At 42.5% G+C, this 27,024-nt stretch overlaps 2 protein-coding genes across 7 annotated transcripts in view; one reads left to right on the forward strand and one right to left on the reverse strand.

The window, feature by feature from the left end:
• Positions 1-27,024, reverse strand: part of fbxo8 (F-box protein 8) — a 125,240-nt gene that overhangs the window by 65,620 nt on the left and 32,596 nt on the right. For 2 of the 3 annotated variants that reach the window (XM_067982501.1, XM_067982499.1), the window contains 2 exons: positions 24,716-25,166; positions 19,892-20,090 (listed from right to left, as the gene is read on the reverse strand). The gene's annotated coding sequence lies outside the window, so the exon portion shown is untranslated. The remainder of the gene's footprint in view (positions 1-19,891; positions 20,091-24,715; positions 25,167-27,024) is intronic. The other variant, XM_067982502.1, reaches the window with a different exon arrangement.
• cep44 (centrosomal protein 44) overlaps positions 1-27,024 on the forward strand; it is a 65,566-nt gene that overhangs the window by 2,633 nt on the left and 35,909 nt on the right. Inside the window, exons 1-3 of one of the 4 annotated variants that reach the window (XM_067982497.1) lie at positions 2,272-2,294; positions 7,745-7,840; positions 16,224-16,371. In XM_067982497.1, the coding sequence (XP_067838598.1) occupies positions 7,752-7,840; positions 16,224-16,371 (237 nt within the window). In that variant the 5' untranslated portion in view covers positions 2,272-2,294; positions 7,745-7,751. Of the gene's footprint in view, positions 1-2,271; positions 2,295-2,669; positions 2,861-7,744; positions 7,841-16,223; positions 16,372-27,024 lie in introns of those variants that run through there. The other 3 variants (XM_067982495.1, XM_067982496.1, XM_067982498.1) reach the window with 3 other exon arrangements.

Below are 27,024 nucleotides of genomic sequence, written 5' to 3' on the forward strand. Positions count from 1 at the left end.
TTCAACTCCACACCCCATTTTAGAGAAGTATAGAAGTATAGTACCCCATCCAACTCCCCAGCCTTCACAGAGACACTCTCCCCAACTCTTGCAAATCAGACTGGCACTGTTCTTCCATTCTCCCCTCAATTCAACCTTGCGCTCCTCCCCCCCCCCCCCGAGTTCAAACTGCACTCTTCCCCTCCAATTCACCTCTTCCACCACCCCTTTAATGCTGGTATTCTCCATTACCTTTTGCCCTCAGTTAATGAAGGTGCTCGCCTTCCACCTTCACCCCAAGGAACTGCTCCAGCTCCTGCTCCATTCCCTCTATGCTTCATTTTTCTCTCCTGACTATTCCAATGCATGGCTGGAGGGCCTCCCATCTTCCACCCTCCATAAACTTGAACTCATCCAAAACTCTGTTGCCTGTATCCTAACTTGCACCAGCTCCCATTCACCCATCACCCATGTGGTCACTGATCTACATTGGCTTCCAGTCAGGCGACGCCTCGATTTTAAAATTCTTATCCTTGTTTTCAAATCCCTCCATGGCCTTGTCCCTCCCTATCTCTGTAACCTCCTTCAGCCCCACAACCTTCCGAGAAATCTGTGTTCCTCCAACTCTGGCCTCTTGTCCACCCCTCACTCCGTTTGCCACACCATTGGTGGCTGTGCCTTCAGCTGTCTCGGCCCTAAGCTCTGGAATTCTTTCCCCAAACCTCTTAGCCTCTCTCTCCTCCTTTAAGACCCTGCTTAAACCTACCTCTTTGACTAAACGTTTTGTCACTTGTCCTAAAGTCTCATTCTTTTGGCTCGGTGTCAATTTTTGTCTGATTATGCTCATGTGAAGGGCCTTGGGATATTTTACTCGGTTAAAGGTGCTACATAAATGCAAGTTGTTCTGTTCCCTTTCCTCTTTGTTGCCATCCATTTATCCTTATGCTTCTCCTTCATTGCCATCCATTTATGTTTTCCCTCTCCTTCATTGCCATCCATTTTCCTTTTCCCTCCTTCCCACTCCTACTCGATTGCTGCTGCTAATGCACTGGACAGGCCCTTCTACCCTCAAAGCCACTCCTACCACTCAGTGGGATTCATGCCTCTGAATACTGAAGTCATGCACTCTGGTTGTCTTGAGAATCTCTGCCTACATATTCAGAGACCTAATTCTTTCCATTAAGTGGCAGGAGCAGTGTTGAGGGGAGAATGGTCTGTTCTGGTTTATTTGCAGTAGGAGAGGGACTGAGAAAAGAGGGGCCTTGTCTGCACTGATTTTTTAAAAAAAAAATCAGCAAATGATGCCAATGCTGATGGTGCCTCAAAACTCAGATGGTGGGCATATATGTAAAATCAGGGGTCTTGAGTTGCCAGCTTTCAGGTGGAAGCAGATTCAATAATAACTTTCAAAAGGGAATTGGATAAATACTTGAAGGGGAAAAAATTACAGGGCTATGAGGAAAGCAGGGGAGTGGGACTAATTGGATAGCTTTTTCGAAGAGCTGGTATAGGCACGATGGGCCGAATGGCTGCCTTCTGTGTGGCAGCTGTGGCTCAGTGGGTAGCACTCTCACCTGAGTCAGAAGGTTGTGGGTTCAAGTCCCACTCCAGGGACTTGAGCACAAAATCCAGGCTCACACTCCAGTACAGTACTGAAGTAGTAGGGGAATTCTCCATAGTTTCCTGGCTAATATTTATCCCTCAACCACCATCACTAAAACAGATTATCTGGTCATTATCACACTGCTGTTTGTGGGAACTTGCTGTTTGCAAAGTGGCTGCTGTGTTTCCTACATTACAACAGTGACTACACTTCAAAAAAGTACTTAGTTGGCTGTAAAGCGCTTTGGGATGTCCTGAGGTTATGAAAGGCGCTATATAAATGCAAGTCTTTATGAATCTGTGTCAGCTCTTTTTCCCTGAAGCTCTTTGTTAGCTTTTGCATTGTATTTCCAGGTTGGCATATCTGCATAAATGTGACTACCCAGTTATAAAGCTAAATGTGTGTGTGTGTGTGTGTGTATGTATATATATATATATATATATATAATATATACATTCCAAGTTTGTGGTATCAGGAGCAATATCCCTATTTTTGAAGTAGAAGGGGCAAATTCGATCAACGAAAGAAATATCCTGACAACGTGAGGAGCGACTTATTTTTTTTTTAAAAACTGTACAAGAGGACGAAACCCGAACTGTTGATAATTAAACAAGTTTTGAGATGCACAAAAAAACTGGATACCTAGCAGTTTTGTGGCTCTTGAATGTGCGGCGCGGAACCACGAGCTGCTCGAGCGGACACCGGACGCCAGGTCCGCGCGCGAAAGGCGGAAAAACGAGAGGGTTTTTATTTGTTGGAGGACGGGGAGCGCGAGGCGGCAGTTGGCGAGAGGGAACCTGTCAATCACATTCAAACGGCGGCGCGAGGACCCCCTCCTTCAGAACGGGCGCGCGGGGGGTGGGGGGAGAAAGAACCTGTCAATCACATTCAAACGGCGGCGCGAGGACCCCCTCCTTCAGAACGGGCGCGCGGGGGGTGGGGGGAGAAAGAACCTGTCAATCACATTCAAACGGTGGCGCGAGGACCCCCTCCTTCAGAACGGGCGCGCGGGGGGTGGGGGGAGAAAGAACCTGTCAATCACATTCAAACGGCGGCGCGAGGACCCCCTCCTTCAGAACGGGCGCGCGGGGGGTGGGGGGAGAAAGAACCTGTCAATCACATTCAAACGGCGGCGCGAGTAACTGCCAGTCCCGTTCAGAAACGGAGAGAGCCCGTTAACGTTCAAACCAGGTCAAGAAGGGGAAGGGGAAAAAAGCAGCAAGTGAGGTAAGGAGGGAGTTTGTCACCACCGTTGTCAGCTGGAGTCTCCATTGACAGGTTTATAATGTTGTGTGTTTTAAATTTTAAATGTTACTTCTGTTGCTCTTGTCTTTGCCAGGTACGGTGCAGAGCTCCTGAAAGAGAACTGAATCAGTCAGGTGGTCACCCATCATCCCCATCTCTCCTCCCGCCTAGCCTCTATTGATAGGTTTGAACCCCGCTCCCCATCCCTTCCTCCTCCATTTACCTCTATTGATGGGTTTGAACCCTGCTCCCCATCCTTTCCTCCTCCATTTACCTCTATTGATAGGTTTGAACCCCGCTCCCCATCCCTTCCTCCTCCATTTACCTCTATTGATGGGTTTGAACCCTGCTCCCCATCCCTTCCTCCTCCATTTACCTCTATTGATGGGTTTGAACCCTGCTCCCCATCCTTTCCTCCTCCATTTACCTCTATTGATGGGTTTGAACCCCGCTCCCCATCCCTTCCTCCTCCATTTACCTCTATTGATGGGTTTGAACCCGCTCCCCATCCCTTCCTCCTCCATTTACCTCTATTGATGGGTTTGAACCCCGCTCCCCATCCCTTCCTCCTCCATTTACCTCTATTGTTAGGTTTGAACCCTGCTCCCCATCCCTTCCTCCTCCATTTACCTCTATTGATGGGTTTGAACCCCGCTCCCGTTCCTTTCCTCCTCCATTTACCTCTATTGATAGGTTTGAACCCCGCTCCCCATCCCTTCCTCCTCCATTTACCTCTATTGATGGGTTTGAACCCCGCTCCCCATCCTTTCCTCCTCCATTTACCTCTATTGATAGGTTTGAACCCCGCTCCCCATCCCTTCCTCCTCCATTTACCTCTATTGATGGGTTGGAACCCCGCTCCCCATCCCTTCCTCCTCCATTTACCTCTATTGATGGGTTTGAACCCCGTTCCCTTCCTCCTCCATTTACCTCTATTGATAGGTTTGAACCCTGCTCCCCATCCCTTCCTCCTCCATTTACCTCTATTGATAGGTTTGAACCCGGCTCCCCATCCTTTCCTCCTCCATTTACCTCTATTGATGGGTTTGAACCCCGCTCCCGTTCCCTTCCTCCTCCATTTACCTCTATTGATAGGTTTGAACCCCGCTCCCCATCCTTTCCTCCTCCATTTACCTCTATTGATAGGTTTGAACCCCGCTCCCCATCCCTTCCTCCTCCATTTACCTCTATTGATAGTTTTGAATCCCGCTCCCCATCCTTTCCTCCTCCATTTACCTCTATTGATAGGTTTGAACCCCGCTCCCGTTCCCTTCCTCCTCCATTTACCTCTATTGATAGGTTTGAACCCCGCTCCCCATCCTTTCCTCCTCCATTTACCTCTATTGATAGGTTTGAACCCCGCTCCCCATCCCTTCCTCCTCCATTTACCTCTATTGATAGTTTTGAATCCCGCTCCCCATCCTTTCCTCCACCATTTACCTCTATTGATAGGTTTGAATCCCGCTCCCGTTCCCTTCCTCCTCCATTTACCTCTATTGATAGGTTTGAATCCCGCTCCCCATCCCTTCCTCCTCCATTTACCTCTATTGCTCTTAGGTTTGAATCCCGCTCCCGTTCCCTTCCTCCTCCATTGATAGGTTTGAACCCGGCTCCCCATCCCTTCCTCCTCCATTTACCTCTATTGATAGGTTTGAACCCCGCTCCTCATCCCTTCCTCCTCCATTTACCTCTATTGATGGGTTTGAACCCCGCTCCCCATCCCTTCCTCCACCATTTACCTCTATTGTTAGGTTTGAACCCCGCTCCCCGTCCCTTCCTCCTCCATTTACCTCTATTGATGGGTTTGAACCCGGCTCCCCATCCCTTCCTCCTCCATTTACCTCTATTGATAGGTTTGAACCCCGCTCCCCGTCCCTTCCTCCACCATTTACCTCTATTGTTAGGTTTGAACCCCGCTCCCCATCCCTTCCTCCACCATTTACCTCTATTGTTAGGTTTGAACCCCGCTCCCCATCCCTTCCTCCTCCATTTACCTCTATTGTTAGGTTTGAACCCCGCTCCCCATCCCTTCCTCCTCCATTTACCTCTATTGATGGGTTTGAACCCCGCTCCCCATCCCTTCCTCCACCATTTACCTCTATTGATGGGTTTGAACCCCGCTCCCCATCCCTTCCTCCACCATTTACCTCTATTGATGGGTTTGAACCCCGCTCCCCATCCCTTCCTCCACCATTTACCTCTATTGATGGGTTTGAACCCCGCTCCCCATCCCTTCCTCCACCATTTACCTCTATTGTTAGGTTTGAACCCCGCTCCCCGTCCCTTCCTCCTCCATTTACCTCTATTGCTCTTGGGTTGGAGCACTACTGTGGTCCTATTTTAATTGGACCAATAGGGGTGACACTGAGTCACCCCAATGTAACCTAATAAGAGTCAGCACCACAAGTGCCCCCCTTCAAGGGCACCACTAATATAATAAACAAACTTGTGGTCCAATCAAACTGAAAGATGCTAAAATAAGCAACAAAGTTGCAACAAAAACAAAAGGAACTTTACCAACTCATTGACTCTATAAGACACTCACATATTTCACAGATCAGCCATGATCTTAGCAAATGGTGGAGCAGGCACGAGGGGCTGAATGGCCTACTCCTGTTCCAATGTTCCTGTATGATATTATGTTATTCCCAGTGTGTATAAGACACTCATTATTATCTATTATTATGTTATGTTATTCTCGTGTCTAGAAGACATGTGTTATATTTTATTCCCAGTGTCCATAAGACATTATTATTACTATATTATGTTATTCCCAAGACATTATTATTATATAATTTTATTCCTGGTGTCTGTAAGACGCTCATTATATTATATTATTTTATTATGTTATTCCCGGTGTCTATAAGACATTTATGCTATGTTATTCCTGGTGTCTATAAGATACTTCTATTATTATATTATTGTTATTCCTGGTTACATTATTATTGTGTTATGTTATTCTCGGTGTCTAGAAGACATTATTATTGTGTTATGTTATTCTTGGTGTCTAGAAGTCACTTATATTATGATATTCCTCGTGTCTATAAGACTTATATTATGTTATTCCTGGTATCTCTAAGACACTTATTAAATTTTATTCCCAGTGTCTAGAAGACACTCATTATTATTGTGATATGTTATTCTTGGTGTCTAGAAGACACTTATAGACACCAGGAATATCATAATATAATAAGACTTATATTATGTTATTCCCGGTATCTGTAAGACACTTATTATGTTACGTTATTCCCAGTGTCTAGAAGACACATTTTTGGTTCGCGGAAGGAGCTCCTATGTAGGACTTGAGCTTGCAATTAGGGTGCCCCAGCAAAGTACTCAGGGCGTGCTCCAGATGCCGTCCTTTTCAGGTGAGATGCTAAAACCGAGATCCCCTTTCCCTGTCCTCTTGGTCCAGGTGGAAGCTAAAGATCCCAATGTGTTTTCCCGCAGTACAACAGTCACTGCTATCCAAAGGACTTTTTTTTATTCATTCATGGGATGTGGACGTCAAGGCCAACATTTATTGCCCATCCCTAATTGCCCTTGAGAAGGTGGTGGTGAGCCGCCGTCTCGAACCGCTGCAGTCCGTGTGGTGAAGGTGCTCCCACAGTACTGTTAGGTAGGGAGTTCCAGGATTTTGACCCAGCGACGATGAAGGAACGGCGATATATTTCCAAGTCGGGATGGTGTGTGATTTGGAGAGGAACTTGCAACATGGGTGGTGTTCCCATCTGCCTGCTGTCCTTGTCCTTCTAGGTGGTAGAAGTTACAAGTCCCCAGATGTTAGTGAGGAGGACTTTGCAGGGTCGGCTGGGCTTGGTTTGCCTTTGTCGTGTCCGGTGCCTAGTAGTCCATCCGGTTTTATTCTTATTGTGACTTTCTGTAGTGAGATTGTACAACTGAATGGCTTGCTAGGCCATTTCAGAGGGCGATTAAAAATCAATCACATTGCTGTGGGTCCAGAGTCACATATAGGCAGATCAGGTAAGACGACAGGTTTCCTTGCCCAAAGGACATTAGTGAACCAGATGGGTTTTTACGACAATCCAGTAGTTTCATGGCCACCATTTGATACTAGTTTTTTTTAATTCCAGATTTTATTAAATTAATTGAATTTAAATTCCCCAGCTGCCGTGGCGGGATTTGAACTCATGACTCTGGATTACAAGTCCAGAAACATAACCACTGTGCTAGAGGCATTGGAGAGAATGCAAAGAAATTCACAAGGATGATACCAGAACTGAGAGGATATACTTATCAAGAAAGGCTGAGCAGGTTGGGGCTCTTTTCTCTAGAAAAGAGAAGGCTGAGGGGTGACCTGATAGAGGTCTTTAAGATAATGATAGAGTTTGATAGGGTAGATGTAGAGAAAATGTTTCCACTTGTGGGGGAGTCCAAAACTAGATGTCATAAATATAAAATAGTCGCTAATAAATGTAATAGGGAATTCAGGAGAAACTTCTTTATCTAAACAGTGGTAAGAATGTGGAACATGCTACCAGAAGGAGTAGTTGAGGCAAATAGCATAGATTCATTTATGGGGAAGCTAGATAAGCACATTGAGGGAGAAGGAAATAGAAGGGTATCCTGATAGGGTTAGATGAATTAAGGAGGAGGCACGTGTGGAGTATAAACAACGGCATGGACCATTTGAGTTGAATGGCCTGTTTCTGTGATGTAGTCTCGGTGTAATTAACTGTGAAGTGCTTTGGGATGTTCTGAGATGTGATCGCACACACGCCTTTCTTTATATCTTTTTTATTTCCACCTTGCTTATCAGTACTGCTGAAGAGCTGTGGAGTTCACTGGTTAGCTAAAGTGACTGAGTTCCTGAACAACTTTTAATAAATTGCAATAAGGTAAGATGGCCCCACATATTTTTAGCTCATTTAAGTGACCCTGTTGCTCACGTTGCAGGCCCAAGATGACAACTGGCGATTTGAAGGGATCCCTTCGAAAATTAGAACAAGGACTTCGTTTCTTGAATTATCCTCGAGATATTGATTATAATGGGTAAGAGACCATAATACATCAGTGTGATGGTTTAAATGGGCCAGCAGTTTTAAAAAAAGAAATTAGGGTCATTTTTTTTTTAATGCTCTTCGATGTGAGTGATGTTTGTGCTTGGAAATGAAACAGTTTGGCATTTCAGGCAGCCAGGGTTAGTATTGAGCAGTCTCGGATCAAATATAGAAAGAAAGAAACAAAGAACTTGCATTTATATAGCGCCTTTCATAACCTCAGGACGTCCCAAAGCGCTTTACAGCCAATGAAGCATTTTTGAAGTGTCGTCACTGTTGCAATGCAGGAAACATTGCAACCAATTTGCGCACAGCAAGATCCCACAGACAGCAATGCGATAATGACCAGATAATCTGTTATAGGGATAAATTTTGGCCAGCACGCTGAGAACTCCCTTGCTCTCCTTCAAATAGTGCTGTGGGATCATTTATGTCCACCTGAGAGGGCAAACGGGGCCTCGGTTTAACGTGGCATCCGAATGATGGCACCTTCGACAGTGCAGTGGTCCCTCAGTACTGCACTGAAGTGTCAGCCTAGATTCTGTGCTCAAGTCTTTGGAGTGGAACTTGAACCCACAAACTTTTGTGATTTAGATGCAGATTATGTTTTGCTCCAAAAATATGCCTTTATTACCAAACTGACAAGAGTAACCCTTATGACAAGCAAGTGAAGTAGTGGCTATGTTACTGCACTAGAAATTCAGAGACCTGGACTAATAATCCAGAGAAGTTCAGATCTCACCACGCCGGTTTGAGAATTTGAATTCATTTTTTAAAAAAAAAATCTGGAAATAGAAAGCTGGTATCAGTAAAAGTGACCATGAAGCTGTCAGATTGTCGTAAAAACCCAACTGGTTCACACATGTTCATTTGGGAAAGAAAACTGCTGTCTTTACTCAGTCCAGCCTATCTGTGGCTCCAGTCCCACACCAACATGGGTGACTCTTAACTGCCCTCAGAAGTGGTCTAGCAAGCTACTCAGATGTATCAAATCACTATAAAGAATTCAGGGCAACTATGGATGGGCAGTAAATGTTAGCCTTGCCAGTGTCATAAGGATTTGGGATAACATGGGGCTTATGGTGCAGAAATAGTCCATGGGCTGTAGTTTAGACTGCCTTGCTGTACACAGATCCACCAGGCCTCTCTTGATCGCCTGGCTATTGAACAGAAAGAGATAAAGTTTATTAGCCTTTGTAATGGGTTATAGGAAACCTTCCACCAATAGTGTCAAGTGGAAGAAATTTGTCCTCCTGGTACTAATCCAAACATTTGGATGCATTCTTGTATGCGAAACCAGGAATTTGAACTTGAAATCAGACGCTATCAAAGTCCATAAAGCAATATCTTACATATTTCGCAGAAAGGCTCTCTTGGGAAATCTTATAATTCGCTTTATGAAAGGAGCATGGCAATAGCCAGCTTGATTTCCTGTCTGTGTCTCCGTGAGATCTGAACTTTGTTCTCTATCTATTTATCATATTTTTCAAACTTCTTCATTCTTGTGACTTGAAAATGATTACATTGCAAGCTACCTTTTCAGTAATCTCCAGCCATTGATAAGTCATTGGCCCACTCATGGTATGGCATGATGACCAGGTGGTTCTTAGACCATAGAATGCTTAATGCTGATGCTAGGCACTCAAAGTAGATTTCCAGCACTAACATTCCTCACCTTAATGAGAACAAAAAAAAATCTAAATTTGAAAAAGGGACAAAATACAAGTTGCGGTTTCTGCTGGATAAAGTTCCATGCAAAAAAAATCCATTTGAGAACTGTCCAACTTCCAGTTGGTCAAGAGTTATGTATAGTAACTAATTTAGTGTGTTTTACTTAGAAATCATTTTTTTGAACTGAAAAAAGTTGAAAGGAGACATAATCCAGGTATTTAAAATGTCGACAGACACAGATAATGCAAATGTAAGAAGTTTATATAAAATTACTGATCCCAGGGCTGTCGAATATAATCAGCCCAAGCGATATGAAAAGAATGTTTTTCAATAGGGCAGTGGATATGTAGAATAGTCGCCCAATAGAAGCAGTTCATGCTGCAATCTTTAATTCCTTTTTTTAAATATAGGTGCATAGAAGTTTACAACAGAGCAGGAAGCCATTCAGCCCATCTCAACTGTGCTGGCTCTTTGCTAGAGTAATCCAAAACAAATCCAACTGTCCCACACTCTTTCCATAGCCTCGTGTCTTACTTTGTTTATGACATTTGTCCAATTTTTCTGTAAAAGGTGCAGTAGTTTCTGCCTCAATCACTTCCTGTGGCAAAGCATAAATCACCAATAATCCTCTGCGTAAAGAATTTTCTCCCAACCTTTTTCCTTACTCTCTCGGTGACTATTTCAAATTGATGAACCCTTGTCACTGACACCTTCTCCCCACCCCCATCCAGAGGAAATAATCTTTCCCTTTTCACCCTATCAAAATCCTTCATAATTTTAAAAACCTCTATTAAATCTCTTCTAAACCTTTGTTCCAGTGGTGCTAGTCCCATTATTCCAAATCTCTCCTCATAACTATAGCTTTCCATCCCAAGCATCATTCTGGTGAATATGCTTTATGCTGTGGCTTTATTGTGTTTTCTATAATGGGCATGCCCATAGTATTCTAATTCGTGGTCTAATCATAGAAAATTTACCGCACAGAAGGAGGCCATTCGGCCCATCGTGTCTGTACATAAGAACATAAGAACATAAGAAATTGGAGCAGGAGTAGGCCAATCGGCCCCTCGAGCCTTCTCCGCCATTCAATAAGATCATGGCTGATCTGATCCCAACCACAAATCTAAAGAACACAAGAAGTCGGAGCAGGACCCGGCCACATAGCCCCTGGGCCCTCTCCGCCACCCACAGGGCATTGACCGATCCGAACTCAGCTTCATGTCCAATTTCCTGCCCGCTCCCCATAACCCCTAATTCCCTTTACTTCTAGGAAACTGTCTATTTCTGTTTTAAATTTATCTAATGATGTAGCTTCCACAGCTTCCTGGGGCAGCAAATTCCACAGACCTACCACCCTCTGAGTGAAGAAGTTTCTCCTCATCTCAGTTTTGAAAGAGCAGCCCCTTATTCTAAGATTATGCCCCCTAGTTCTAGTTTCACCCATCTTTGGGAACATCCTTACTGCATCCACCCGATCAAGACCCTTCACAATCTTATATGTTTCAATAAGATCGCCTCTCATTCTTCTGAACTCCAATGAGTAGAGTCCCAATCTACTCAACCTCTCCTCATATGTCCGCCCCCTCATCCCCGGGATTAACCGAGTGAACCTTCTTTGTACTGCCTCGAGAGCAAGTATGTCTTTTCTTAAGTATGGAGACCAAAACTGTATGCAGTATTCCAGGTGCGGTCTCACCAATACCTTATATAACTGCAGCAATACCTCCTTGTTTTTATATTCTATCCCCCTAGCAATAAAAGCCAACATTCCGTTGGCTTTCTTGATCACCTGCTGCACCTGCATACCAACTTTTTGATTTTCTTGCACTAGGACCCCCAGATCCCTTTGTACTGCAGTACTTTCCAGTCTCTCGCCATTAAGAAAATAACTTGCTCTCTGATTTTTCCTGCCAAAGTGCATAACCTCACATTTTCCAATATTATATTGCATCTGCCAAATCTCCGCCCACTCACCCAGCCTGTCTATATCCCCTTGCAGGTTTTTTATGTCCTCCTCACTCTCTACTTTCCCTCCCATCTTTGTATCATCTGCAAATTTTGATATGTTGCACTCGGTCCCCTCCTCTAAATCGTTAATATAGATTGTAAAGAGTTGGGGACCCAGCACCGACCCCTGTGGAACACCACTGGTTACTGGTTGCCAGTCCGAAAATGAACCATTTATCCCAACTCTCTGCTTCCTGTTTGATAACCAATCCTCCACCCATGCCAGAATATTACCCCCAATCCCGTGATTTTTTATCTTAAGTAATAATCTTTTATGTGGCACCTTGTCGAATGCCTTCTGGAAGTCTAAATACACTACGTCCACTGGTTCCCCTTTATCCACCCTATACGTTATATCCTCGAAGAACTCAAGCAAATTTGTCAGACATGACTTCCCCTTCATAAAGCCATGCTGACTTTGTCCTATTAAATTATGCTTATCTAAATGTTCCGTTACTGTCTCCTTAATAATAGACTCCAAAATTTTACCCACCACAGATGTTAAGCTAACTGGCCTATAATTTCCAGCCTTCTGCCTACTACCCTTTTTAAATAACGGTGTTACATTAGCAGTTTTCCAATCTGCCGGGACCTCTCCTGAGTCCAGGGAATTTTGGAAAACTATCACCAAAGCATCCACAATCCCTACTGCCACTTCCCTCAAGACCCTAGGATGGAAGCCATCAGGTCCAGGGGATTTATCCGCCTTGAGTCCCATTATTTTACTGAGTACCATCTCTTGAGTGATTTTAATCGTATTTAGCTCCTCCCCCCCGAGAGTCCCCTGTTTGTCCAGTGTTGGGATATTCTTAGTGTCCTCTACTGTAAAGACTGAAACAAAATATTTGTTCAGCATTTTTGCCATCTCCATGTTTCCCACCATTAATTTCCCGGTCTCATCCTCTAAGGGACCTATGTTTGCCTTAGCCACCCTTTTTCTTTTTATATAACTATAGAAACTCTTGCTATCTGTTTTTATATTTTTTGCTAATTTCTTTTCATAATCTAACTTCCCTTTCTTAATCAATCCTTTAGTTACTTTTTGCTGTCTTTTGAAGAATTCCCAATCTTCTATCCTCCCACTAAGTTTGGCTACCTTATATGTCCTTGTTTTTAGTCGGATACTATCCTTGATTTCTTTACTTAGCCACGGGTGGCTGTCATTTCTTTTACACCCTTTTTTCCTCAGTGGAATATATTTATTTTGAAAGTTTTAAAATAACTCCCTAAATGAACACCACTGCTCATGTACCGTCTTACCCTTTAATCTATTTTCCCAGTCCACTTTAATCAATTCCGCTCTCATACCATCATAGTCTCCTTTATTCAAGCTCAGTACGCTTGTTTGAGAATCAACCTTCTCACCCTCTAATTGGATATGGAATTCAACCATGTTGTGGTCGCTCGTTCCAAGGGGATCCTTAACTAGGACATTATTAATTAATCCTGACTCATTACACAGGACCAGGTCCAAGGTTGCCTGCCCCCTTGTAGGATCAGTTACATACTGCTCAAGAAATCCATCCCTGTACTGGATATATAATCAATATATTGTACAAATTTATCGTTGCTAATTTACTTTTGTTTTATGTTTCTGTTTATGAAATATGTGCTTAGAAGCAGGTAGGAAGGTCATATGGATAGTTTGAACTGATTAAATATTCCATGGAGCTCCATGATCTTTGTGCCAATCAAATTTTCTTGTCTAAAAATGTCATCTGTGAAAAACAACTAGCCAGGCTTGAGTAATGGAGGTATATAGATACAGAGTTTTAGTCAACTATCTTTGCGGCAGGAAGTGGTGCTTTACCTTGGGGTAAAGTCGAAGGTACGGTAGATTTCATGTGGTTTGTGAAAGGAAATGCTTCATGGGTCAAATGGCCTATGTTTTTTTAATATTCTGGTGCCCTTATTTGCTTAAGGAGAACTTCCCATTGCCAGGGTTTAGATAAGTTAGTTACATTTTTTAACCCAGTTTTTTCCCATCCTCTTGAAGGCAACAGCTTGTGCTGGCAACCCTCCAGTACCTCATCTAGATGCCCATTCTTCGTAGTGTGTATAGACAGCGAGTGCCGGCAGACCATTTAATCACTTGAAGTCCGTACACATGCATTTTGCAGTAGAGCTTACTGGTTGACAATCAGGAGTGGGAACCCAGATTGATTTCTTCCCCCTCCCCCCTTCCAGCCCAGAGGCACTGAAGTGAATTGCAGTAGCTGTCCCAATGAAGATCTGGTAATTCAGGGCAGAAAAATAATCAAATCTAGGACTTTCAGGTCTTTGTGGTTTTGTTACAACAATAATAAGGTGTAATGCGTTTAGTCACTAGGAGGAGCTTTTGATTTTTTTTTCACAAACATCTTACTGTTGCATGGGATAGAAACAGAAAATTCTGGAAAAGTCAGACAGTATATGTGGAGAAAGAAACAGAGTTAACATTTCAGGTGGATGACCTTTCGTCAGAACAGATTCACCACAGATGCTGCTTGACTTGCTGAGTCTTTCCAGCATTTTCTGTTTCAATTTCAGATTTCCAGCATCCGCAATATTTTGCTTGATTTACTGTTGCGTGGTATCACTTAGCAGCTGGAGTAGCAGATGTACCGTCTGGACAATAGGGGGTTAATCATTTGATTCTGGTTGTTTCTGTTAATAGAGATGTCCCTGTAGTGTATTTATGGCAGATGCTTTCTGTTTGGCTCTAGTAAAGAAAATGTCAGCTGGTATCATTCACGTTAGACAAAGCCAAAACTTCGCTGACAACTTTCCCTTTCATAGCTTAGCCTCAGAATGTTTTTGTTGAGGGAGGGGGAAGGATTACGGCCTCTGATAATTATAGGATAGTTTTTGTAAATAAGCTCAGGATTACATTAACCAGCACTACAAATAAAATAGACAGAATTAAACATCAAATATCTAATGCCTTTGAAGTTCACATCATTTGAAGTTGATTTTGCTTTTATACACATAGTTAATGACTGCAGAGTAGAAATTTATTGCTCAGTAACTGGATCTTCAGATTGAACTAAAGGCCAGCCACAGTAGCAAATGTAATACTTTCAGAAAAAGAGTTGGTAAAATTTTAATTGGATATTTAGACTAAGTTTATAAGACAACTGTTGCCAATGCAGTGGACCAATTATATTAAAATGTCAAAATATCCAATATCAAAATAAATTAGAGCAGAACTACTGAGTATAGCCATTTTATTGTAGCATCCATTCTGGTTAAATTGTTGTTCCGTGTGGAGGTTTGCTTTCAGTTGATGTCAAAGTTGAAGCATACAGCTATAATTATATATCAACTTAGATTTTTTTAATGATATACATGGTCCTTTAAATTTTATATTTTGTTTCTTCAACAGAACGATCTTCCTATGCTAATTGAGTTCAAGTTTACTGCCCTAATGTAAAATTTCTTTTTTTAGTGGAAGAAATTGAAGGCGAATGAGTTAAACGTCCATACCTATTATCCAGGCACAATTTCAAGGCCTTTCTAATGCAGTGTTAGTGCACTTCAAAGCTCTAACCTCTAGTATCTTGAGTTTGAATTCTTTGGCCTTGGAATTATGTTGTGGGGCAGATTTGTGCTTAAGATAAAAGGGTCAAAATATCTACTAAAACAATAGAGAGAGAAATTGAAGGCGAATGAGTTAAACGTCCATACCTATTATCCAGGCACAATTTCAAGGCCTTTCTTTTTTTTGATGGCTGTATATTTGCTTGCGTCATTCATGCATGACATATACTGAGAATGGGAGAGATCAGTTCAGAGGCATGGGAATTTTCTTTTGAATGAGAAGCTGCTTGATAGACTGGATGAAATTTGCAGCGTGGGCTAGATTCAGCCTACGGATGGCAGGCACCCCAGCTCTAGGCTCACACATGAAGACATACTGAATGGTGCCTATGGAACTGTGCCACAGCACAAGTTTGAGCCTTCACAAAGTAGGAGTGAAGGGGAAAAAAAACAACAATCAAGTGGGAACCTTGGCTAATTTTCTTCATACCCCCACTAGCCTACAGGCACTGAGGTCAATTGTTGCACTACTCCAATCAAAAGCAAAATACTGCACATGCTGGAAATCTGAAATAAAAACAGAAAATGCTGGAAAAGCTCAGCAAGTGAGGCAGCACCTGTGGAGAAAGAAACAGAGTTAACGTTTCAGGTCGAAGATCTTTTGTCAGAACTGCACTCTGACTGCATTATTGTTGCATTCTACCATTGTCCCTTCTGAACTACCCAATCTGCATAGCTGCAGTGTTCATTTTTTGAACACGCACATATAATATAGCATGGGGTCAGGAAGAATGCTCAGCTAACATAAAATTACAATTGTTATACAGTTGAAAACATTTACATGACACCAATATAAATTTATCAGAAATAATAAATTACACCAGTGGTAGAAATCTGATTTTGCAATTATTGAGTACACATGTAGATTTTATTTCCAGACCTGAACGTTTTGTCACGGTCAGGTCCAAGATCACTTGGCACATTTGAGCACACAAAAACTCATGCTCAATGTAGTTACAGCACCAGGTTGATTATGTAAATTGTCATTTCTGAATGAAGTGCAAATTACCAGACAGTTTAGATCCAGGCAGTTGACTGTGTTCAGTGAGATCAGTGTGGGAAGTCAGCTGGCGGAATATAAACTGTATGCACTTACAATTTTATTTTATTTTTTGCAGTCTTGCTAAGGGTGATCCTGCTGCCTTTCTGCCAATCATCAGCTATGCTTTCACCTCATATTCCACATATGTGACCGAGCAGCTAATAGCATGTGGAGTAGAACTTACAGGAAAAAACGACTTGCGTTTTCTTGATGCTGTTTATAAGGTACAACTTTTTTTTTGCTGGTGAGCCAACTTAAACACTGAAGCTTGTGGGTGCTAAATATAATAAATTTTAGAAAGATAATTTGTTTAGTCTATTTGTAAATTAACTTCTGTATACATGTTTAAATGATAATGAAATCCTGAGCATGTGCTGAGATCAGGACAATATTCTATGTGGAAATACAGGTGCATGTTACATCTGCTATTCTTTGGTGCCCTTTGAATTATTTTTTTCCTCCAGTTTTCTTTTCTTTCCTTTCTCCCCCCACTTCTCTTGAAGGTGGTGGGCTCGCAATCTCTGGTACCTCTCTCAAAATAGCCTTTCGTTATGCGTGACCAAAGGCAGTAGGTGTTGTGCTTCCTGATTGGCAGTGGGTGAATGCACCCACTCGATCTTACAAACATGGAAAGTCACCAATCTGTACAGAGTTAGCTAATCTCAGCCAATTTTACTGGCCTGGGTTGGGAAAGAGGAAAAATCAGAGATGGATGCAGCTCCTGATCACGATCCATCTCTATGCTGCTACAAAGTGAGCAAGTGTGGTTGTCTCGGACGCCTCAATAATTAAATAGCCTGCCTACAGTTACAGTTTAGAGTCATGAAGAATGCCTGCTTAGATGAGGTATTGGAGGGCTGCAGCAATCGTGCAATTGTACTGCAATGTAAGTCAAGGAAAAATACAGTGAACGTTGGCAGGCTACTTGACTGGGGATGGGGGAGAGGGAGAGGGGGGGAGGAAGGGCATAAAATTGGAGCCTAATTCTGTCGATACATGAGTCAAGTAAGTTTGTCAGTTGGGAACAAAAGGTCTGACATTTTTATTTCCATCCTCCCCTAGCTTGGGGATGCTGTGGCCATTTATAATATCTTCACTGCCACCCTGGCTGAGATCAGCTCACTTTGCCCAAATCAAGGACTAAACCTGGGACATTCCTGGCCTGTGCATTTACTCACTGAGCTACTGGGGAGTGTTCCCCCCTAGCAAATGTAGTATATGTATGCATAAAGGTTTACTAATGGTGAGACACACTCATACCTTCGTTCTCACTCACCCTCATTCTCACATTCTCCTTCATTCTCAAACTCTCTCTCACACTCACACTCACTCTCACGCATGGTTTAGTGTAGTTTGGAAATGAAAAATTTCTAAGTTTTCTCTTGTACAATATGTCTTGAAGGGGCTATGTTATTTCAAGGTAATTAAGCCATTTATGAACATGATGATTATTGAAGTTAATGAATGGAGATTACTGGATAAAAGTTGAGTGCAACATAAGCTCTAACTATCCCTTAGTGATTTATGGCAATCTAGGTGACGTAACCCCCTTTAAATTATGTAAAGCTGAGTAAGTGCAAAAAAAAATGCTTTTATATAGTGTCTTATCACATCTCCAAGACAAATGTGACAGCTATTTTGCACATGACAAGTTTCCACAAACAGCAATGAGATGCATGGTCAGCTAATCTGTTTTTGGTGGACTTGACAAGAGGGGACTGTTGGTCCTTCTTCAAATCTTTACTGTTCACCTGAATCACAGGAAACAAGATATTAACTTGATATCTCACTCAAAGAACTGCACCTGCACCAATGTAGCACCAGAGTTGCAACTTAGATTATTCCTGAAGTGGGGCTTGAACCCACAACCTTTTGACTCAGTGGTAAGGATGCTACAAACTGAGCCAAGCTGATACTTCAATTCACTGTGAAGTAGGTATTGGGACCGAGTGATCTGATGGGTTAGCAAACTCTCATTTCACCTGTGGCATTGTACACCAGAGGCAAGACCGAGTATAGTCTTCAGGATTGGAGGGTGGAGGATAATTTAACCGGGACATGCAGAAGTAATACAGTCTCCATTTTAAAATTATGTATTCTGTCCTTATTTTTATATTTCCATTATAAATTTCTATGTTTACATTTATAATGGAAGCTGCCTATGCAAGTTTGTTTGTACTGTAATTATACCCTCCTGCCAGAAATGGCGTTACAAATGTGGACATTGGAATTTTTAATGACTGGAAGTGTGCACAGATGTAAGATTTTTAATACATTATTATATAGATAGGTTAATAAAGAACTAAGTATATGTTATATTAACTTACATTGAAACTACAACACAGAAACAGGACATTCGGCCCAACTGGTCTATGCCGGCGTATGTGCTGTACACTAGCCTCCTCCTTCCCTACTTCATCTAATACTATCAGCATATCCTTCTATTCCTTTTTCCCTCCGCTTATCTAGCTTCCCCATAAATGCATCTATGCTATTTGCCTCAACTACTCCATGTGGTAGTATGTTCCACATTCTTACCACTGTTTGGTTAAAAAAAGTTTCTCCTGAATTCCTATTGGATTTATTAGCGACTATTTTATGTCAATGACCTCCAGTTTTGGACTCCCCTTCAAGTGGAAATATTTTCTCTACGTCTACCCTATCAAACCCTTTCATTATCTTAAAGACCTCTATCAGATCACCCTTTTCTAGAGAAAAGAGTCCCAGCCTGTTCAGCCTTTCCTGATAAGGATATCCTCTCAGTTCTGGTATCTTCCTTATGAATCTTTTATGCACCCTCTCCAATGCTTCTATATCGTTTTTATGTATGTATTTTCCTCTCTCCTCCCTTTTGCACATTGTCTTTTATTTCTGATGAGGAGTTGCTGATTTATTTTCATAGATTTAAAATACTTAGTAACTGGGTTAGGCCATTGTGTCTGTCGAAGTATTTCCCCTGTTTACATGTCTCTGAAATACCTGTTGTCAAATATGGAGCGTAAAGTGACTGCAAATGAATCCTTTTCATCATTAACATCCTGTATAACTACTTCAGTAAGTCAAATAAGTCCTTTTAGAGGATTTGAGGATTTGTGACAGCTTTACTAAATGGTTGTTTATTTTTCTTGAATCCACTGATTCTTTTTGTATACCTTGTTCTATGTCACATACTTTTTATCATTGCAAATGAAATAAGCAGATTAAATAGATAGAAATAGTAAATTATGCAGAAGCTAGTGTGCGTGCTGCTGTGCCGGTAGAATATAGTTGTTCAATGCTGGTTGATGGAATGTCAGCAACCAGTCTATAACTGCAGAATTTTTGAATTTCTAACAGTGGCATAATTTAGCAATTTGTTATTTTGGAACTAGTACTGCCTGGCCAGAACAATTCCATGTTTAAATTTTATATTTCTTTTAGTTAGAAACTAGCACTGAAGATTTCAATAAAGTTATCTGCGTCTACAGGACAAGAGCACTTTCATCTTTCTTAAATGTTATATGTATTTGAGTTGAACTGAACACAAATGTTTTTCTTTTGATTAGTAATGAATGCTGTTTTAGAACAGAATGCTCTTATGAGTGTCCAAGTTTGAGACTCTTGTTTAAGTTGAATACATTTACAAAGGCTATTGCATTTATCCCTTACTGGCAAAGTCGTTTTTCAGAGTAATACAGACCAATTTGTCAAAACATGCTCCATTAGTGAGATTCTGTATGCTTTTAACTTTGAGTCATTAATTACCTTAATATGAAATGATGAAATTGTGCTGCCACCAGTACAAGCTTTTAAACTTTCAATTGTGAAAGGTCACTGGCACAGAACGGTTCCTCTCGGGGCACTTAAAATTACAGAAAGTTGTCATCATCTTCTCCTGAATAATTCTGCCCTGTTGGTTACGTGCATGTGTTGGTAGTACATGAACAGAACAGCGTACATTGACCTGGGAAATAAAAATGGAATATTAGAAAAAGTTTTAACTATTTACAGTGAGGTCCACATTGTCATTTTTGGACTGCAGCTAATGTGAGTCAGTGAAACTTGATTGTTCTGTACGGTATATATTTCTTACATAAGTTACCAAATGATTGTCAGGGAACAGTCTCTTGTCAGTTTCTTAACTTTTGTAATTTGAAAATGAATTGCTGTCTTGTAGAAATACAACCTAAAAGGGAGGCCATTTGAATCCATTGTACCTTTACTGGAACTTGCCCCATATTGGGGTTACCTACGCTAATCCCATTTTTCTGCTTTTGCCCCCTACCTTATCTTCCCCACTAATTCAAAATGTATTTCCCTTTGTTTCCAGTTCACCATCCATTTACTATTTACCCCAGGAAGCCTTTTCAAAAATTTGAACACATAGAATCATAGAAGTTACAACATGGAAACAGGCCCTTCGGCCCAACATGTCCATGTCGCCCAGTTTATGCCACTAAGCTAGTCCCAATTGCCTGCACTTGGCCCATATCCCTCTATACCCATCTTACCCATGTAACTGTCCAAATGCTTTTTAAAAGACAAAATTGTACCCGCCTCTACTACTGCCTCTGGCAGCTCGTTCCAGACACTCACCACCCTTTGAGTGAAAAAATTGCCCCTCTGGACCCTTTTGTATCTCTCCCCTCTCACCTTAAATCTATGCCCCCTCGTTAAAGACTCCCCTACCTTTGGGAAAAGATTTTGACTATCGACCTTATCTATGCCCCTCATTATTTTATAGACTTCTATAAGATCACCCCTTAACCTCCTACTCTCCAGGGAAAAAAGTCCCAGTCTGTCTAACCTCTCCCTGTAAGTCAAACCATCAAGTCCCGGTAGCATCCTAGTAAATCTTTTCTGCACTCTTTCTAGTTTAATAATATCCTTTCTATAATAGGGTGACCAGAACTGTACACAGTACTCCAAGTGTGGCCTCACCAATGCCCTGTACAACTTCAACAAGACATCCCAACTCCTGCATTCAATGTTCTGACCAATGAAACCAAGCATGCTGAATGCCTTCTTCACCACCCTATCCACCTGTGACTCCACTTTCAAGGAGCTATGAATCTGTACTCCCAGATCTCTTTATTCTATAACACTCCCCAACGCCCTACCATTAACGGAGTAGGTCCTGGCCCGATTCGATCTACCAAAATGCATCACCTCACATTTATCTAAATTAAACTCCATCTGCCATTCATCGGCCCACTGGCCCAATTTATCAAGATCCCATTGCAATCCTAGATAACCTTCTTCACTGTCCACAATGTCACCAATCTTGGTGTCATCTGCAAACTTACTAACCATGCCTCCTAAATTCTCATCCAAATCATTAATATAAATAACAAATAACAGCGGACCCAGCACCGATCCCTGAGGCACACCGCTGGACACAGGCATCCAGTTTGAAAAACAACCCTCTACAACCACCCTCTGTCTTCTGTCGTCAAGCCAATTTTGTATCCAATTGGCTACCTCACCTTGGATCCCATGAGATTTAACCTTATGTAACAACCTACCATGCGGTACCTTGTCAAATGCTTTGCTGAAGTCCATGTAGACCACGTCTACTGCACAGCCCTCATCTATCTTCTTGGTTACCCCTTCAAAAAACTCAATCAAATTCGTGAGACATGATTTTCCTCTCACAAAACCATGCTGACTGTTCCTAATTAGTCCCTGCCTCTCCAAATGCCTGTAGATCCTGTCCCTCAGAATACCCTCTAACAACTTACCCACTACAGATGTCAGGCTCACTGGTCTGTAGTTCCCAGGCTTTTCCCTGCCGCCCTTCTTAAACAAAGGCACAACATTTGCTACCCTCCAATCTTCAGGCACCTCACCTGTAGCGGTGGATGATTCAAATATCTCTGCTCGGGGACCCGCAATTTCCTCCCTAACCTCCCATAACGTCCTGGGATACATTTCATCAGGTCCCGGAGATTTATCTACCTTGATGCGCGTTAAGACTTCCAGCACCTCCCTCTCTGTAATATGCACACTCCTCAAGACATCACTATTTATTTCCCCAACTTCCCTAACATCCATGCCTTTCTCAACCGTAAATACCGATGTGAAATATTCATTCAGGATCTCACCCATCTCTTGTGGTTCCGCACATAGATGACCTTGTTGATCCTTAAGAGGCCCTACTCTCTCCCTAGTTACCCTTTTGCCCTTTATGTATTTGTAGAAGCTCTTTGGATTCACCTTTGCCTGATCTGCCAAAACAATCTCATATCCCCTTTTTGCCCTCCTGATTTCTCTCTTAACTCTACTCCGGCAATCTCTATACTCTTCAAGGGATCCACTTGATCCCAGCTGCCTATGCATGTCATATGCCTCCTTCTTATTTTTGACTAGTGCCTCAATCTCCCGAGTCATCCAAGGTTCCCTACTTCTACCAGCCTTGCCCTTCACTTTATAAGGAATGTGCTTACCCTGAACCCTGGTTAACACACTTTTGAAAGCCTCCCACTTACCAGACGTCCCTTTGCCTGCCAACAGACTCTCCCAATCAACTTCTGAAAGTTCCTGTCTAATACCATCAAAATTGGCCTTTCCCCAATTTAGAATTTTAACTTTTGGGCCAGACCTATCCTTCTCCATAGCTATCTTAAATCTAATGGAATTATGATCACTGGTCCCAAAGTGATCCCTCACTAACACTTCTGTCACCTGCCCTTCCTTATTTCCCAAGAGGAGGTCAAGTTTTGCCCCCTCTCTAGTCGGGCCATCCACATACTGAATGAGAAATTCCTCCTGAATACACTCAACAAATTTCTCTCCATCCAAGCCCCTAATGCTATGGCTGTCCCAGTCAATGTTGGGAAAGTTAAAGTCCCCTACTATTACCACCCTATTTTTCTTGCAGCTGTCTGTAATCTCCTTACATATTTGCTCCTCAATTTCCCGTTGACTATTTGGGGGTCTGTAGTACAATCCTATCAAAGTGATCTCTCCCTTCTTATTTTTCAGTTCTACCCATATAGACTCAGTGGGCGAACCCTCGGATATATCCCCTCTCACTACTGCCGTGATGTTCTCCCTAATCAAGAACGCAACTCCCCCTCCTCTCTTACCTCCTGCTCTATCTTTCCTATAGCATCTGTACCCTGGAACATTGAGCTGCCAGTCCTGCCCCTCCCTTAGCCATGTTTCAGTAATAGCTATAACATCCCAGTCCCATGTACCCATCCATGCCCTGAGTTCATCTGCCTTGCCCATCAGACTTATGCATTGAAATAAATGCAGTTTAATCTAGACTTCCCTTGGTCTTTGCCCTGCTTTCTCAGACCATCTGTCTGGTCATGTTCTGTACACTCTCCCTTACTGCCTTTTGTTTCTGTCACCACTTTATTTCCCACTGACTTCCTGCATCGGTTCCCATCCCCCTGCCACATTAGTTTAAACCCTCCCCAACAGCACTGGCAAACACTCCCCCTCGGACATTGGTTCCAGTCCTGCCCAGATGCAGACCGTCCAATTTGTACTGGTCCCACCTCCCCCAGAACCGGTTCCAATGGCCCAGGAATTTGAATCCCTCCCTCTTGCACCATCTCTCAAGCCACGTATTCATCTTAGCTATCCTGTCATTCCTACTCTGACTAACCCGTGGCACTGGTAGCAATCCTGAGATTACTACCTTTGAGGTCCTACTCTTTAGTTTAACTCCTAACTCCCTAAATTCAGCTTGTAGGACCTCATCCTGTTTTTTACCTATATCGTTGGTGCCTATATGCACCACGACAACTGGCTGTTCACCCTCCCCCTCCAGAATGTCCTGCAGCCGCTCCGAGACATCCTTGACCCTTGCACCAGGGAGGCAACATACCATCCTGGAGTCTCGGTTGCGTCCGCAGAAACGCCTGTCTATTCCCCTTACAATCGAGTCCCCTATCACTATAGCTCTGCCACTCTTTTTCCTGCCCTCCTGTGCAGCAGAGCCAGCCACGGTGCCATGAACCTGGCCACTGCCACCTTCCCCTGGTGAGCCATCTCCCCCAACAGTATCCAAAACGGTATACCTGTTTTGGAGGGAGATGACCGCAGGGGACCCCTGCACTGCCTTCCTACTCTTCCTCTGTCTGTTGGTCACCCATTCACTATCTCCCTCAGTAATTTTTATCTGCGGTGTGACCAACTCACTGAACGTGCTATCCACGACTTTCTCAGCATCGCGGATGCTCCAAAGTGAGTCCATCCGCAGCTCCAGAGCCGTCAAGCGGTCAAACAATAGCTGCAGCTGGACACACTTCCCGCAGGTGAAGGAATCAGGGATACAGGAAGGAGCCCTGAATTCCCACATCCCACAAGAGGAACATGACACGGCTCTGGGATCTCCTGCCATGACTTAACCCTTAAATTAGCTTAAGAACAACTACAATGTCAAGAGAAAAAAAAAAGAAAAACTACTTACCACTCCCTTTAAGGAGTTTACTCCTTTAAATTGTTCTCAATTTAGAGAATGTTAACTACACTAGGGACCTTGATTCACTAAAAAATAAACGCTACTTCCTATAAGACCTGCAGACCTTCCCTTTCCTTTTACTTTAGTTACTGTAGATAAGTAGAAATACTCACCTGAACCTACTCACCAATCAGGTGCCTCCCCTGTGTCGCGTCCCGATCTGATTCCTGACGTCACTTCGAACTCGGTCGCAGCTCCGCTCGGCTCGGCTCCTCTCAGCTGTTCTCAGCGCTCTGAAATCCCGCCTTTTATCGGACGCTCCCTCCGCTCGGCTCGGCTCCTCTCAGCTGTTCTCAGCGCTCTGAAATCCCGCCTTTTATCGGACGCTCCCTCCGCTCCGCTCGGCTCCTCTCAGCTGTTCTCAGCGCTCTGAAATCCCGCCTTTTATCGGACGCTCCCTCCGCTCCGCTCGGCTCCTCTCAGCTGTTCTCAGCGCTCTGAAATCCCGCCTTTTATCGGACGCTCCCTCCGCTCCGCTCGGCTCCTCTCAGCTGTTCTCAGCGCTCTGAAATCCCGCCTTTTATCGGACGCTCCCTCCGCTCGGCTCGGCTCCATTAACCTTCTCTGCTCCAAAGAATAGAGCTTGTTTTTCAATTTTGTCACTAAACGTATCCTCCCATTCCTAATACATAGAAGTTGCAACACGGAAATAAGCCATTCAGCCCAATCAGTCTGTGTCGGCATTTATCCTCCACGTAAGCAAATAATTCTCATCATATTTATCCACCCTGTTCCCATAGTCCTTCAACCCCTTTTCCTGCATCCAGCTATCAAATCTAATCTTGAATGTTGACAAATTTTCTGCCTCAACCACTAACCCTGGAAATGAATGCTACAGGGGCACTTTTGATTTGCTGGCCGCCCTGAAAAACAGGCGGCTGGCACAGGAAAATGGAGGTGGGAACTTCAGCCCTCTCTTGTATGCCCTAAGCCTGCCTGATGCAGTTTAGTCCTATCAGGTTATAATTTTGGGCTATTTTTCACTGGAACAGAGAAAGTTAAGGGGGGATCTAATAGAAGTTTTCAAAATTCTGGGAGGTTGGTGAATAAGCTTGATCCTGTTTGCCATCCTGCTATCAAAGTTCTGTGTATCTGCATCCCTAGATTTATCTATTCCTTGACTCCCATTTATAATTTTTTATCGTTTAAGGTGTATTTTCATTTTTTGTACTTTTTTCCCAACATGTCTGACTACTTAACATTTATCTATATTGAGCTGCATTTACTATATATCTGCCTCACAGTTTTCTGATTCTGAATTTAGTATAATCAGCAAATATTACATTTTCTGTATGCCCACATCCAAATCATCTTTAATAAATTGTGATAGACAAGGTTAGTGGCAATGTGAGTATGAAATTTCCACTGAATTCTATCTATTTGAGTTTTCTGCAAATTTAATAAAGCTATGAATCTTGAGCTTTAAATGGTGATTGAACTCACCTACCAATGAGCTGGTACAGAATCCTATTGTATGTCTGCAACGGCTAACTAAAGAAGTGTTATTTTTTTTCAGTTACAGGCTCAATCAAAGGACTCTATTTGCATTTATTATCCTTCAATTACAGTCCTTTCTTTAATTAAATCCAATGCAATCTGTATACAAGTAATTGCTTATATTTATTGCAAGGGCTCATTATTTTTATGAGTATTCCTAATTAAAAACAAAATGTTAATGTCATGCAGATTCAACAGTCTATACAAAGATAAAACTGAAAAACATTTTTCAATTTAAAAAAAACTTTTTTTTCAGTGTTTGATCTTTCTTTTGATGTGACATTTATTTTTACACAATATATCTAAAGTTTGTAGAACAAAAAAAATGCTACGCTATTTTGATAAATTAAATATGCCCAGAAACTAATCTGTTTTTGTCAGAATGGATGTTTGACATCAAACATTTTTTCTTGGAAAAATCATTGTCTCCAAGTCTCTCTTTTTTAAAAAATGGAACAATCTGAATGGTACTGATATGTTTCTAGTGTATGTCCCATCTGTATATTTGCAAAGCATGTGCTGAAATTTAGTGATGGAAAATATATGCCAGGAGACATGATTCATTCATATTGTACTTATAGAATTATAGTCTTATGTTTTCATTTGCATATTCATGCCTGGAGTTTTGTGATGGCCCCTTCCTGGCCCCCATGTTAGCTGATATAGTTAACGGTTCCCTCTCCTCGGGTGCTGTTTCCCCCACCCCCTTCAAATCTGCTGTCATCTCCCCCTCCTCAAAAAACCCACCCTTGATATCTCTGTCCTGGAAAACTATCGGCCCATCTCCAACCTCCCTTTCCTCTCAAGTCCTTGAGCCTGTTGTTGCCTCCCAAATTTGTGTTCTTCTTTCCCTCAACTCCATGTTTGAACCCTTACAGTCAAGTTTCCGCCCCTACCACAGCACTGAAATGACTCTTATCAAAGT

Source organism: Heptranchias perlo, chromosome 4 (genome assembly GCF_035084215.1).
Source record: "Heptranchias perlo isolate sHepPer1 chromosome 4, sHepPer1.hap1, whole genome shotgun sequence".
Classification (NCBI taxonomy): Eukaryota; Metazoa; Chordata; class Chondrichthyes; order Hexanchiformes; family Hexanchidae; genus Heptranchias; species Heptranchias perlo.